A 14,166-nucleotide genomic window follows, 5' to 3' on the forward strand; every position below is an offset into this window, starting at 1 on the left:
AAGTCTTATCATTGTGTGTAAATATCTGCTGGGCAGTGGTAAAGAGAACTTGGGCAAACTCTTCGCATTGGTGCCCGACAGAGGACAAGAGCAATGGGTACATATTTGAAACATGACATTTACAAGAACGTAAACCAATTTTTTACTGTAAGGGAGGTCAGGCACTGGCACAGGTTGTCCAGAGGAGCTGTGGGGTTTCCTTTCTTGGGGATGCTCTAAACCTGACTGAAGAGAGCACTGAGCAACCTACTCTAGTTGAGCCAGCTCTGGGTGGGTGGCTCGGTAAGACAATCTCTGGAGATGCCTTCCCACTTGAGCCATTCTGTGGTTTTGTGGTGGGCTGTGACCACCAATTCTCATGATTATGTCTTAAGCCTGTAAATTTACAGAATATTTCTTAGTTTCCTTAGCTTATTTAGCTTGTATGTTTTGTGGGTTTTTTTAATGGTTAATATACTACAAAGTCAGTTCTGTAGAAACTCTTCATCCTTTTCACACAAGGAAACCTAAAAACATTAAATACAAGTACTAAAACATTTTTACTATCTTTAGGTGGTTATAATGAGTTGCAGAATTGGTAATATATGTTCAGGCTCATCATATTTGAGATGTGTGTTTTGGCTGGCCTTTATTTCATTAGCTTTCTTAATGGATGGAATGAATATTCAGTTGGGAGATACTGAAATTTTTTTTTTTTTTTACATAGAAAGTGGAAAAATATTATGCTTTTGAGATCCCGGATGTTCCAGCAAAATCTGAGTACTTAGAAGTTAAATATTCGGTAAGTATGAATGACCATAACCTGCTTTCATAGCTAATTAAGAATTTTCTAATTTGACTTAAAAACTAAAAAATAAAAAAAATGCAAGATTTGATCTTTAGTAGCTAGTGGGCGTGCCTCTGCTGGCCGTGTGTAGTTAGTTGTGCATTGTCTTGTAATTAAAAAGAAGAAAAGAAGTGTTATCATTTGTATGTTGGTTAGTCCTTAACAAAACACATTCATTACTGGGTAACCTGTAACATACTGATTTGCTAGCATCAGCTCTATTTGTGTAAAGAAAGCATGAGGGGAAAAAAATACTTGCTACAGCTACTGCATTCCTCCCACCTTTTCCCCCAGTTATAAATCACTTATTGATTTACAACAATTAATATTCCCAGTTATCCTACCTTATTTTTTATCACCTTGCCACTGAATCACAACTAATCAGCCAAACAACTGTTTAGCTGTACTGGGTCAGGGCTCAAAGTACTGTAAGGTGTTTTAACTTACTACCCTTAAATGTTGAATCTACGTACTGAATATAGTGGTATCTCTGCTTATATGGCTCTTGCAAATTGCATCTGGTCGAGAGAGACTTTTGTTGAAGAGCTGTAAAATTGAGCAGCAAAGATGGAAAAGAATTCCCCTGAGAACATTAGTAGCTACTCTTTGTTAGTAAAAATACTTGATTTGATTTCAAATGTAGGAGACTCGGCGGTCTTGAACCTATAGGCTCAGTTGCTGGGATAATGCCTTTTTAAAACAATTTTTTTTTTACTGGTTCTAGGTGCGAAAGCAGCATGGCATAGAGATTTGCCAGCTGTCTCAGTATTTTCTCTGTGCAGAAACACTTTATGCAGTCTTTATATGACAGATAAGATTAAAGCTATAACTATCTAATTAAGTTTACACCATGAGCAGGTTTTTTATTAAAATGGTCATTGAATTCTGTTGTAGCCTTGGCTGTTAATAGTATTTCTGTCTTCTATCCAGTATGGATGAAGAACTTTTGCCTTGGTGCATTTTGATATTATTGTCCTTATTTCATTATAGTCCTATTTACGTTTAGTCAATAGTGTAATTTGTTCAGTTACTCTAGGGTATTTTGGGTTAAGACTTTGCTTGTGGGAAATTATAGTGACTTCAGGTATTGTGTAGTTTTGTTAAGGTGTTGTCTGAATATAGCGTGTCAACTTTGAAGACTTTTGTAGGGTGAAAAGACTCACAGCTTTCTGTTACTTGTTAGGCTGAATGCCCTCGGCTTCCCCAAGATCTGAAAGGACAAACATTTTCACATGTATTTGGAACGAACACCTCTAGCCTGGAACTTCTCTTGATGAGTAGGAAGATCAAAGGACCATGCTGGCTGGAAATAAAAAATCCACGTATGGTGGTTTGCATGTGCTGTACTTGGCTGCTGGAAAACACACATAGTTATAGATTGGAGGGAGAAGAGGAAATTTAAATTGTACTGACAAATGATCATTTTTTACGCTAACCTTGCAATTTATCTGTGTAATTTCTGTTATCTATTACAAATTGTGATTTATTCTTCCTTTTTCAAGTGAGAGCTCTACCCATATAAAACTGCACGCTGTACAGATGCTGTTATAACTTTGAACGACAGTGAATCTGTGCAGTGCCTAGCGGCTAGCGGCTCTTTGGTGCATACCCTAAAGCCATGTATTGCGACTTAAAGTTAGTTTCCTAAAAATTTATCCCTCTTTCTTCTCTTGATAACTTGATTTGTGTTTTTTTCTGCAGAATATCTTTTTAAGAACAAACTGCTGCTAGATGGCTTTTTTGTTTATGTGTTAGGGTATTTTTCCTGGCACTTATAAAAGTTTGTGGGGTGGAGCTTTTTTAGTTTGAAATCCTTTCTGCCTCATGAGTGGCAGATGGTTATGCTGCCTTATTTTGGCTTGGTTAGAGCCCTTTATTCGATCTGTGGCACATATTCCCAAGAGCGCAGGGAAGCTGATCATATGCAACTAAGGATACCTCTAATGCAGCCTCCTTGCGGCACTTCAAATCTAGAATTGCCCACTCTGTTTAAAACTGTCTGTTAAGCTAACTAGTTATATTTGTGCAAATTTCTGTAGTCATTGCACTGAATTTTGTACCCTGAAGCTGGGGGTTTGGGTGTGTGTTTTGGGATTCTTTTTTTTTTTTGCGGGAGGAGATGATGTGTGTGTTTGTCTAGTTTATTAGAGGGTTCTTGCTTTCCTGTGCAGCTTCCCTTCCACACTTCCCACAGAGGGTCTTGGGGATGAGGAGTATTCCTGGAGGGTTTAGAATAAGCAAGTCTCAAAACATTTGATCAGAACTCTACAACGTCTTCAAAATCTCATCACTAATCATAATGAAGCTGTCTCTGCAGTTTGAGTGTCAGTGCTTGATAGCACCAGACATTTTCTAGAGCGGCAATCTCCAAACTTGTTAGGTAGCGCACTCCTGTCACGGGGAGTATGCTCGTACCCTCAGTGTAGAGCATGTACCCTGTCAGTATATAGACAGCGATTTACAATTTATGTACATGTACTACCGTGTTAATATATTAAGTACATCAGAATATAAACACAAAGGTAGAAATAAAAAAGATATGCGAAATAAATGCTTTAAAAAGTATTAATTTTATTTATTAATGGTACAAAAAAATTTTCTTCCTTCACCCCAGTGGATTGTCTTAAGTTTCCCTTGGGGTGCATGTACACCACTTTGGAGATGACTGCTCTGTAGAATGCTAGCTGTTAAGATATTTGATATTAAAGATAAAAGGTATTAAGGAAATGATTGCCTGTGTTCCTTTGGAGAGACCATCAGTGTTTTATAAATGAAGGTATTTTAGTCAGTTACCTGCTTACATTTAGAGCAAGGATAATGAGAGAAGGTAAAATAAGTGGATTTCCAGAGAGGAGTCAAATAATTTTGCAGGGAGTAAGATAACTAGGTCTAGCAAAAGCTGTCTTCAAAAGGTTAATCCATCAGAAGTGTAACCTCTGCTTCGTACTGCATGTAGTGAATTACCTCATCAGCATCATTTATGAATGATCACTTTTTTAAAGGAAGTGAAGAATTACAGACCAAAAAATTATCAAAGCTAATAGGTGGTGAACATGTCTTTTTCTCCATCTATCTATATGATTTTTTTAGCTCTTGTACACTTTATGTCTAATAGCTTTCTGTGGTCTCCTACATTTTAGGATAGTTTATACTACCAGGGTAGGATGAACTCTCTTATGATTTACCCTGTCTCCTTATTTCCATAATCCTGTTTTTCGAGGAGTATATCTAAAGGAATTAATTGTCTGCTGCATTTCAGTCAATCATATGTTCTTGTTCTCATTCGATCAAAATTCTTTTGATTAGGACTCTGGCTGCCTTTTTTATAATGTTTGAGAAATTTCTGAGTATACTTTCACTTGTATTAGTATAACTTTTATGATGCTTTCTCCATTTGGACTTACTACAGGATTAGATGCTAAGAAGTGGTGTATTAGTTTAGGTGAGGTTATTCTCACTTGGCTTATATTCTCTGCTATGTCTCTGTATAAAGCTGCCTGAAGTATTTTTTTGCATTACACCTCTTCCTGACCTCGATACAAATCTTCCCTCCCGTCTTTGCTGTTAAGGAGCTCCTGGTGTGACCAGACTTCTGACTGGGGAGTCAGGTCCCAGGGATTTAGTGAAAACTAGGCAGGATTAGTCTGGATCCTGGACTATCCCACAAGAGAAAAACATAAAAAGAATGTGGTCTGTGCAATGATGCCGTTAAAGGACCGTTACCCGTGGTTCCCAGAAGAATTAAGGTGTTTTATGTTGTTTCCTCAGAGCCTTCAAATCAGTTGGTCAGCTGGTGTAAGGTGGAGGCTGTGGCCATGAAGCCTGGCTTGGTGAACGTCATTAAAGATCTTTCTCCTCCTCCTCCTGTCGTGGTCATGTCCCTCAGCATGAAGACCACTCAGAACCCAAAGACTCACCAGAATGAGGTAAGTAATCAACTCTCATGTTCTTCACCATATACTAAAATTTTTCTAAGGCTTGGAAGAACTTCACCTGATAGAACATGTCCAAATATATTTACAGTTGAATAAACTTTCTGTGCTGCCAGCTTTTCAAAGAAATTTTTACTGGGGTCTCACCAGCATGAGAACTGTGGGTTCACGGGGCCACCTGAACAGCTTGGTGGGAATATTTACTGTGACAGCAGATCCTACGTATTTTTTCAGGCCTTCTGTTTTGCCTCTTGTGCATAATAAGTTGTGAATGAGACTGTCCAAGAACAACTGTCAATGGAATTTTTTTTTTGTTAATGGATTTTTTTTTTTTGTAAAGCTAATCATAGGTTCTAGATAAAATTACCATGTTTTTCTGCTTGTAATACTTGTTTTGAAATAGAATAGTTTGGTCTAAGTCGTATACAACCTACTATTCTGTGGTGAGATCTGTCCTTTTCTCAGACAGAAGGAGATATGGAGGTAGCAACTCAGTTTTGGACTCTAGACCACAATGTGTAGTTAGTAAAGTTAAATTTTTTTGGGGGGAAGAGTATGGAAAATTCCTGGTTTGTAGCCAACGTAATGAGTCATACACGAGGTACTAACAGGACTCTGCTTGCCAAGATGTTTCTAAAACCTGTCTGCTGTGCCTTCTGTTGGGTTTTCCTAACCGGTGTCTGGAGAGCCAGGACATCCTGCCATGGAAGCAAGCAGAAGCATCAGTAAATCTAATAGCTATTAAATGCTGGAACTTCTTGGTAGTCTTGACTGCTCACTCAGGGGCAACCCTTCCGGAGGCAAGGCTTCTCTGTAACGCCTGCCCGGCTCACATCTCCCTGCACTTCAAAAGGAATAATTTAAAATGTGGATTCTGTTCAGATTCAGAGCAAAATTTGATGAAAGCAGGATTTTCCAAAATGGATCATTTTTCCTCTCAAATTTCTAAGGTAGTCGTTAAAGAGTTCTGCTTTATTTTACTTGAGATCAGTTGATAACTTTTCTTCTTTTTAACTGTTCATAGTTGGAATTAATGTTAAAAACATCTTTTGTAGAAACAAGAGGAAAGTGATGAGGAAGTTTTTTAAAAAAAGTAGGGAAGAAATAGGTATTGATAGTAGTCATGTTTATGAAGTTCTGTGTTTTGTGTTTCGTTGGTGTAGGTTGTGGCTATTGCAGCTCTAATTCATCAGAAATTTCCTTTGGATAAGGCTCCACCTCAGCCTCCTTTTCAGACACACTTCTGTGGTATGTACTTGGAACAGTTTATAAGCAGAAAGATAATTCCTTTGGAATTTTGCTTCTCTTGTGTTTTGGTTGTGGTGGGTTTTTTATTTGCTTGTTTGTGATGGGTTAGTTTTCTTTTTTGTTGGCATTTTTGGGGTTTTCTTAAATTTCAGTCTGTCACTCCAGCAATAATGGCTTAAAATAGGTAAGTGACAAAGTTTCATCTCCCAGGCAGGCTTTTCTCCATATTTTCAACTTCACTGGTTACTGACTTTATATTTTCAAGGCTTTACTGAAAAAAATCTTTATTTGAAATGGTGCGGGATTACTGTGCTCTACAGTTTCCTATAATTTTTATTAGTTTTACTTCATCATGTGTTCTCCTGGATTACTTTCTTCACCCATTAATTTAGACCATTTATTTACTGTCATATATTAGGAAAAATTTCTTTGCTTAAGGGATTGTTAAGTGCTGGAATAGGCTGCCTGGGGAGGTGGTGGGGTCACCATCCCTGGAGGTATTTACAAGACACGTAGATGTGGTATTTAGGGACGTGGTTTAGTGATGGACCTGACAGTGCTAGGTTAACGGTTGAACTCAATGATCTTAAAGGTCTTTTCCAACCTAGATGATTCTATATAGTTATTTTTCAGTTCAGTGCTTCTGAGCAGAATTTTAAAAAAATAAACATGTCACTTTTATTTATAGACAAGTTTTCTTAGGAAACAAAATCTCTTGTGTCAGTGCCTTTATAGTAAGATCAGCTAAACCTTGAGATTCAGACCCCAGCTGGAAGTGATGAAGAATGTTAAATGCTTGTGAGAAGTCCTTTGGAAGCCATGGCCCATAGTTTAATCTTCAGTGATAACCTCAAATATGACTGATTAAAAATATTTAATACTTTACTAATTACTCAGTTACCTTTAAGACAAGTGTTCACATAAGGCTAGCTTTTTGAATTAGAGCTTAGTTTTTCTTAACTCCTTTGTTGTGAATGGATGCTTACAGGGAGAGTGCAATTAAGAACTTGGATATAAGAACAAATATAATTTCTTTTGCAGTTGTTTCCAAACCGAATGATTGCATTTTTCCTTATGACTTCAAAGAAGCTATTAAAAAGAAGGTAATTGCATTTTGTTAGCCTTCCAATTGTACTACCTTTTAAAATACAGATTTCATGTTGCTTTGGGTAAGCGGTGTAAGAGAAATATTCAAAGGAATGGCATGATTATTTCATTAGTTTTACACTCTGTAAACCTAAGTCCAGGTATTTATTCTGTATTGCTTGTGAAAACAGAAGTGTGTGCTCTATGTGATTGAGTACTTCTGTTAGTTGTGCTTGTAAGTTAGAGTTGTGCCAATAAAAAACAAGGGAGTTAAAAAGGTTTTGTGAAGAGGCTAAAATCGTGATTCATTTTTACTGTACCTGATCAGGTGCTTCTAGTAGACTGGGAGAATTTGTTTCATCTTTTACTGGAAAGTAAAGTCTGTCAAAATTTAGAAGACATCTTTTCTAAAGGGCACTGGGAGAGCTGACAGAATAATAAAGCAACCTATTTTTGGTTTTGCTCTATTTCTGTGTGATCTTAAGCCTGCAAGTGAAGGATGCACACCGAGCATTTTCCTGGTGTGCTTGATTCTTAGGAGGCTCTTAAAATATCACTAGACACCTGCATACAAAAGCGAAATGGAAAAAAAGCCTCTGAGAAAAGCTTTCCGTGTCTATGTGAGTGAGAACAAAAAGCCTTGGATTACAGAAGGAAAGGGAGAACTCTGGTGCTTTATTATTATCTTGTAACTAGTAGGGAAGAAGAGATGTTGCCATTTTAAACTTACTGGGTCATTGAAATCAGGTGCTCTCTTGCTCCTTTTAGAATGCTAAGATAGAAATTGCTGCAACAGAGAGAACACTGCTGGGATTCTTCCTTGCGAAGATTCACAAAATTGACCCAGATGTTGTTGTGGTGAGTAGTTGTGAGACTCTGAGAGTTAAAATTGAAGCACACTGTCAATTGGTCAGCTTTGTTCCTTTTCTTTTGTCCCCTTATAGGTTTTTGATGTTTATCTTAGGCTGACTTATGAAATGAATTTGCTTATAAGACAGCAGGTATACTTTGATACAAAAATGATACAGAATTTTCCCTGATAGCATTTTATACTTCCTATTATTTCCCATAATATCTGAAATTGGCAGTATTTCCAAAGTACCTGGAACTATTTTTTTTTCTTTACTCAGAAAGACGAAACACAAGAAAAAACCCTTTGTGATTTTTTAGAAAAATGGAAACCCTTGGTGCACTAAAGATTCTGTTTCAGTTCAGATACTCATATAATTTATGTCACCATTTAGATTATGTTTATGCTGTAAATCAAACTGATAGCCTATACAGGATCTCAGCAAAGTTCTGTCACAAGCATTCTTATGTTTTCTGCAGTATTGGCAGCTGATGATTTATTGTAATTGCTCATTTTCTTGTTTTGTTGTATTGAATTAATATGCAGTCTTGACTTCCATTTAATGAAATTTTGAAGGCAATTTGAAGTTGGTTATAAATCTGAGATTGGTTATATACAACTTGTTATTCTTTTGTAGGTGAACACAAATAATTAAGTGGTGGGAACAGGATGAAACGCGCGGTTGGATTCTGGGTTTCAGCTTACTGTGGCTGGTGTCTGGTATTTGCCCTATGAGCTGAGCTTCCTGGTGGTTAGGGGCAGGAATTGGAGGAATCGCTGCAGCCAGTGCTCTTCAATTGAAGATGCCAGTAGCGGGGATGCGAGAACCCTGATCCTTAAAACAGCAGAGCTGTGTCAGTGCAGTTTAATTTGTGCCTGGTTTAATTAGCCTTGTTGAAAACTGAGCTATATGGATATAGGAGAGACTTGTCTACTGTGGCTGTAATGCTGCAGCTGATGCTGTTCTTTTCAGAAGCTTCTTCTGTAGCTCAGCATTGCACTACACTGATGTATCTGATACGGTGAACCTGCGGTTCCTGGTGACTGACTGGTCCACATAGAATCAGGGCAGCATTTTGCTTTCAGCTAAGGGTACAGACTGGTATCATGTCCTTAGCGTTGCTTAAACTTTGCAAGTATTGCTGGAGTCCTTTGGTGTGTAAAGATTGCAATGTATTCCTGCTCAGATGTAAAGCTAGGCCTCTAGTAGTATGAAAGGAAAAAAAAATACATTATTTTAATGTCAATATTGAGACTTTTATGCATAGGGAGAGAAGGTATTACTCATAGCTAAATTTGTTTGCTATATAAAGAATGTTGTTGTTTTTCTCCTAGAAAGCTTTGAGTCCTGATCTCCGGTATCAAAGCATAAAGCGGAGTCGTGTGTCCTGTGAGGCAGCTACAGAGCTGGTACTCTGCTGAGCAGCATTGTTAGTGTTAAGTCTAATGAGTACTGTTGATGAACGTTCTCTTAGAAAGTGCTTTCTATGAGAGAGATAATGCCATCAATTAGTTGGAAAAAAAACATAAAGGGCAAAGGAATACTGAGTGTGTGAAAGTAAGTCTTTCAATTTGCATTAGTTGTAACCTTTTTTTGTTATTTTTTCTGTTGCAAGGGTCATAATATTTATGGATTTGATCTGGAAGTGCTGCTTCAAAGAATTAATGTGTGCAAAGTCCCTCACTGGTCCAAGATAGGTCGACTGAGGAGGTCCAATATGCCAAAGCTTGGGGTAATAAGATTGCTCAAGTCTTTTAAGCCCCTGTGTGTTGCGTGTGATTAAAAATGAATTAATTTTGCTGAGGGATTTTAAATGTGACACTGATGTATTTTGACTGTTGGTCATGCTGAATTTCATGTGTACCAGATCAGAAATGATGGGTGTTTATATGACTTCTATTACAGTAATAAGCTAAACTAATTTTCAGGTTAGGCTCATTTAGTTTACATATCTCAACTACATGATGATAATGACAGATTAATTGCAATAGTCTTTACTGTAACAGTCTTTGTCTGCTGTAACTGTAAAATGAGAAAATGTAATTTGGATTGATTGGTGAATCATCCCATAGAGAGCAGCTAAGTTAATAATTCTGGAGTACTTGGTACTTATTTGTTCAGAGGACAATGTGTGAGGCTTGAAGTACTGAAGTGCTGAATGTGGCCTTGTCCTTGCCTTTTCCTGTCCTTCCTTGAGGCCAAGATGAGTATTTGTGTGGGGTTTGTTCTGTGACTTTTTTGTCCTGCTTTTAGCACTAAAAAGATGCTCAGAAGAAGGACAAAATCCACACTCTTGTTCTTGTTGTGACTATTCTATTTTTTAAAGAAAAAAAAAAAAGCATGATGGTTTAAGAACTAAGATCTAACTAGTAATGAGAGTTAAGTATTTACTTCTTAATATCCATGTATATTAAAAGATACCACGGACTCCTTTAGGGCATAGTTAGCTTGAATATTAGTGGTATTTAGAGTGTTAGAATATTTAGTGACCAACTGATTTGACCTGGATTTTGGATAGATGTTCTTTGTTAATGTTTGTGTGTATCATTTTGTCTGGATTTTTCTCTCCCTGTGTGGTTATGGTTAAGGGTCGAGGTGGATTTGCTGAAAGGAATGCTGCCTGCGGTCGAATGATCTGTGATGTAGAAATTTCTGCTAAAGAGTTAATTCGTTGTAAAAGTTACCATTTGTCTGAACTGGTTCATCAGATTTTGAAAACAGAGAGGGTAGCAATTCTACCAGAGGAAGTTCAAAATATGTACAGGTATGTGCTGATTCATGTTTTTAATCCTTCGCTGGAAAGTAGAGGAGCTAGTTTCCCACTATACAATTTCATGCTTGCTTATTTATTTTGTGATGGATGTGCTGATGTAGCATACTGGTATTTGAAAAGTAAAATACTATCTTAACAGTATTTTATAATATTTCAAGCTGCTCGTGGGTGGTGCCTTACTATGTGTGAAGCAAATTGAGTTGTGAGAGCGTTGGGTTAGATATCCTAATAGGGTATGCAAGCTTGAGTGTTGGGTTTGTTTCATTTGTGTTTTTTAAATTTAAAAAGCTTGCTACGTAATTCAACCTGTGTGCTACAGATACCATGTGTTCCGTACAGCACATAGGTCTAAATTACTACAGAGTACAAAGGAGGCTGATTTTATTTTACTAGGCCATCCCCCTTCTTTTCCTAGTGATTCTTCTCGCTTAATGTTCATGCTGGAAAACACCTGGACGGATTCCAGATTCATTCTCCAGATCATGTGTGAGCTGAATGTTCTGCCGCTGGCCCTTCAAATAACAAATATCTCTGGGAACGTCATGGTACATTTTTATTACTTCCCCCCCATTGGCCCACAAAAGCAGTTCCATATTTTCTGTATTTGAATTGCTCATTTTAATTTGTAAAAACTAATTGAGAATATGGGATGCTGTGAATTTTGTACTGTGACAAATGTGAGAGTTGACAACCTAGACAAGTAATAATGTAAAACTTCCATAAAAATAGCACATTTGAGTTTTGTGTTTGGTGATGATACAGAGTAATAATAATGTTAGGCAAACTTAGAAATAGTTGAAGGATGTTGCTTAGTCTATTTTTTGTATGCCAGTGTCTTCTAAGTTCTGCTTAGAATTTGTTTTTTTGCTCCTCTCTATAGTCGAGGACAATGATGGGTGGACGATCGGAACGTAATGAATTCTTGCTGCTTCATGCATTTCATGAAAAAGACTACATAGTGCCGGACAAACAAGTGTTTAAAAAGCCCCTGCAGAAGCTGGTGGGTTCTGTTTTTCTCTTTGTGAGAATTTCTGTTCAAAAGAAAAAAAACAAAACATTTTTCTATCTTTGGTGTCTTACTGTTCCGTGAAAGCATGGAAGCCCCAAACAGCCAGTTTTAGATATAACTTAATGTTACAGCTTAGGCTTAATTTTTTTGTTGTTGTTGAGTTCATAATGGGAAATGTATGGTGTAAAGGGACAGTGTAACACCTTTTCTATTGTATCAGGGACAGTATAACCCCTTTTCTGTTTTATCATACATCTATCGAAATTCCGTTGCTCCCTTACTTTAAAATTGAAATAAACTAATTACATGGCTGTGTAGGGAAGTGGTAAACAAGAAGATAGTCTGTGTTGCTTTAATAGATGTGCATTTGCCATATGATTATTCTTTTGCTGATGAAGAGTATTGCAAACATAAGGTGAGTGATTTGAGAATGTGGGTAAAATATAAAAAAAAAATCCTGTGCATCATACCAATGTAAATATTATTTATAGAAAGATCTATATGTTTGTTAGTAAACAGATTAAAATTTGAAAATGCATTTGTGTTTCACTATGTTTAGATTTAAGTAAATTCAACAGCATATTCCAAAGCAAAAGTTGTGGGTTGTATTGTTGCATTAAAGCAGTTCTAGAATTATAAATGTTTCAGAATACCATTGGACAGCTGGGAGAAAAATGCTTATTCCAGCAAAACAAATAGCAAAATACTCTTTAGGTCAATAATAACATTTTTATTTGTTTCACTAAAGCCCAGCCATTGTATTTCCAAACCCTACATTTTGCTTGGACAGTAATACTTCTGGGGCATGAGTTGTTGTTTTTTTTTCCTAATGTTGATTTTTACAACCATCCAGAAAATGCATACTTGAAGTCTTCGTAACCACTTGTTAGCAGTTTGTTCCTGTAGGAGTTGGTTTGAATGCTGCTTTGACATGTAGAGAGCTTTAATAAGGATCATGATGAAAACACTGTGTTTTGCATGTATTTTACAAGTAACTCTATGCACTAGCTCCCAGTTTCGTATTTGATTTGCCAGAAATAGCTCCTCCAACAGTGTAGACATCTTAGAGACTGGATAATGACTTTCTTAAATGCCAAATGTAGGTGGATGAAGATGAAGATTTTGAAGATCAGAATAAATCAAAGATAGGGAAAAAGAAAGCAGCATATGCTGGGGGCTTAGTCTTGGATCCCAAAGTCGGTAAGATGCAGCAATTACCTTTCTTCTATGAAGTTTGTGATGGGTAGGTTATGTTAATGCAGATAGATACCAGTGAGCGCCACCTGTGTATCTGTGGTGTTGTGGTTTTGGAGGAGGGTGTTGCGTTCAAGAAAATTCCTATTGTTGATTGTGGAATTACTTGTTATTATGACAGGGTTTTTTTCTTAGCTTCTTGCAAGAAGATTATGGTCTTGGAGGAATTAGGGCTGTGTATCTATGTGTAATTTTCTAATGGACACGGAAGTTTTCTTTCAGTTTCTCCTCTATGTGGAGAAAACTGTACAAGTGTCCTATAGTAACACAGAAGCTATCTGTTCAACTCTGGTGAGTTAATGGGGTTGGATCGTTCCACTTCTGACAGCTGTCTGCAATGGGTAGCGGGGCATCTCCATAGCTACTTGAAGGGAAGCGTGGTACAATGTATTATTGTCACTTAAATACTAACGGGGGACTTGGATTAAATCGTTTGGGAGGCTTGAGTAGTTATGATTTTTGTTTTAAACTCTGTTTTAGGTTTTTATGACAAGTTTATTTTGCTTCTCGACTTCAACAGCTTGTACCCATCAATTATCCAGGAGTTTAACATCTGCTTTACCACAGTGCAGCGACTGTCATCAGAAGCACAGAAAAGGGCAGAGGTTTGTGTGCTTTAACTTGCGACTTAAGTTACACTGCCTTAACTGTGTTTTCCGTGAAATAGCTTTTTAAGAAACTCTGCTTACTCACTGTTTAATGTTGGTTTTTTTCCTCCTCTCTGCACACTTAAAAAAAGTAATTCTTGTTTAAAGATGCTTCCATAGTAAGTTTGGGCCTGGGACTTCTTGAGTATTATGTGCCTGTCATCTTTCTTTCAGTAATACTCTTACAGAATCTAGGTAAGTTTTCTCCCATCTAAATAAAATCTTGGTATCCTCATGAAACAAGACTTTTCGTGTGGCTCTGTTGTACCTTTTCAGTCCCAGGTCCTCGGAGCAATTTCTGAACCCCTTGGCCAATTTCACCCTGACTTGGTAGAGGCTTCCTAAAGTTAGAGTTGCCACAGTATTTATGCAAATGTACCTGGATGACAGAGACGCGAGTCTTGTGCTTCTGCTTGGGGGAAAGAATGCAATATGAGCTCAGCCCTTTTTAGACATCAGGAAAACTATGTGTGTGTCTTGGGGTTGTGTGTCAGGGAGTGCTACTGTGACTGTGTCATCTGCAGGACCAGCTTCAGGGAA

General features: G+C 37.3%; 1 protein-coding gene across 1 annotated transcript in view; it reads left to right on the forward strand.

Moving 5' to 3' along the window:
* POLA1 (polymerase (DNA directed), alpha 1, catalytic subunit) overlaps positions 1-13,584 on the forward strand; it is a gene marked incomplete at both ends in the record, with an annotated part of 30,574 nt that extends 16,990 nt beyond the window's left edge. The window contains 12 exons of the mRNA XM_009866716.1: positions 707-781; positions 2,010-2,148; positions 4,595-4,752; positions 5,922-6,006; positions 7,048-7,109; positions 7,861-7,950; positions 9,559-9,675; positions 10,532-10,707; positions 11,132-11,261; positions 11,597-11,716; positions 12,829-12,925; positions 13,460-13,584. Of these exons, the coding sequence (XP_009865018.1) occupies positions 707-781; positions 2,010-2,148; positions 4,595-4,752; positions 5,922-6,006; positions 7,048-7,109; positions 7,861-7,950; positions 9,559-9,675; positions 10,532-10,707; positions 11,132-11,261; positions 11,597-11,716; positions 12,829-12,925; positions 13,460-13,584 (1,374 nt within the window). The remainder of the gene's footprint in view (positions 1-706; positions 782-2,009; positions 2,149-4,594; positions 4,753-5,921; positions 6,007-7,047; positions 7,110-7,860; positions 7,951-9,558; positions 9,676-10,531; positions 10,708-11,131; positions 11,262-11,596; positions 11,717-12,828; positions 12,926-13,459) is intronic.
* Positions 13,585-14,166: the final 582 nt, after the last annotated feature.

This window comes from Apaloderma vittatum, unplaced genomic scaffold (genome assembly GCF_000703405.1).
Source record: "Apaloderma vittatum isolate BGI_N311 unplaced genomic scaffold, ASM70340v1 scaffold19013, whole genome shotgun sequence".
Taxonomy (NCBI): Eukaryota; Metazoa; Chordata; class Aves; order Trogoniformes; family Trogonidae; genus Apaloderma; species Apaloderma vittatum.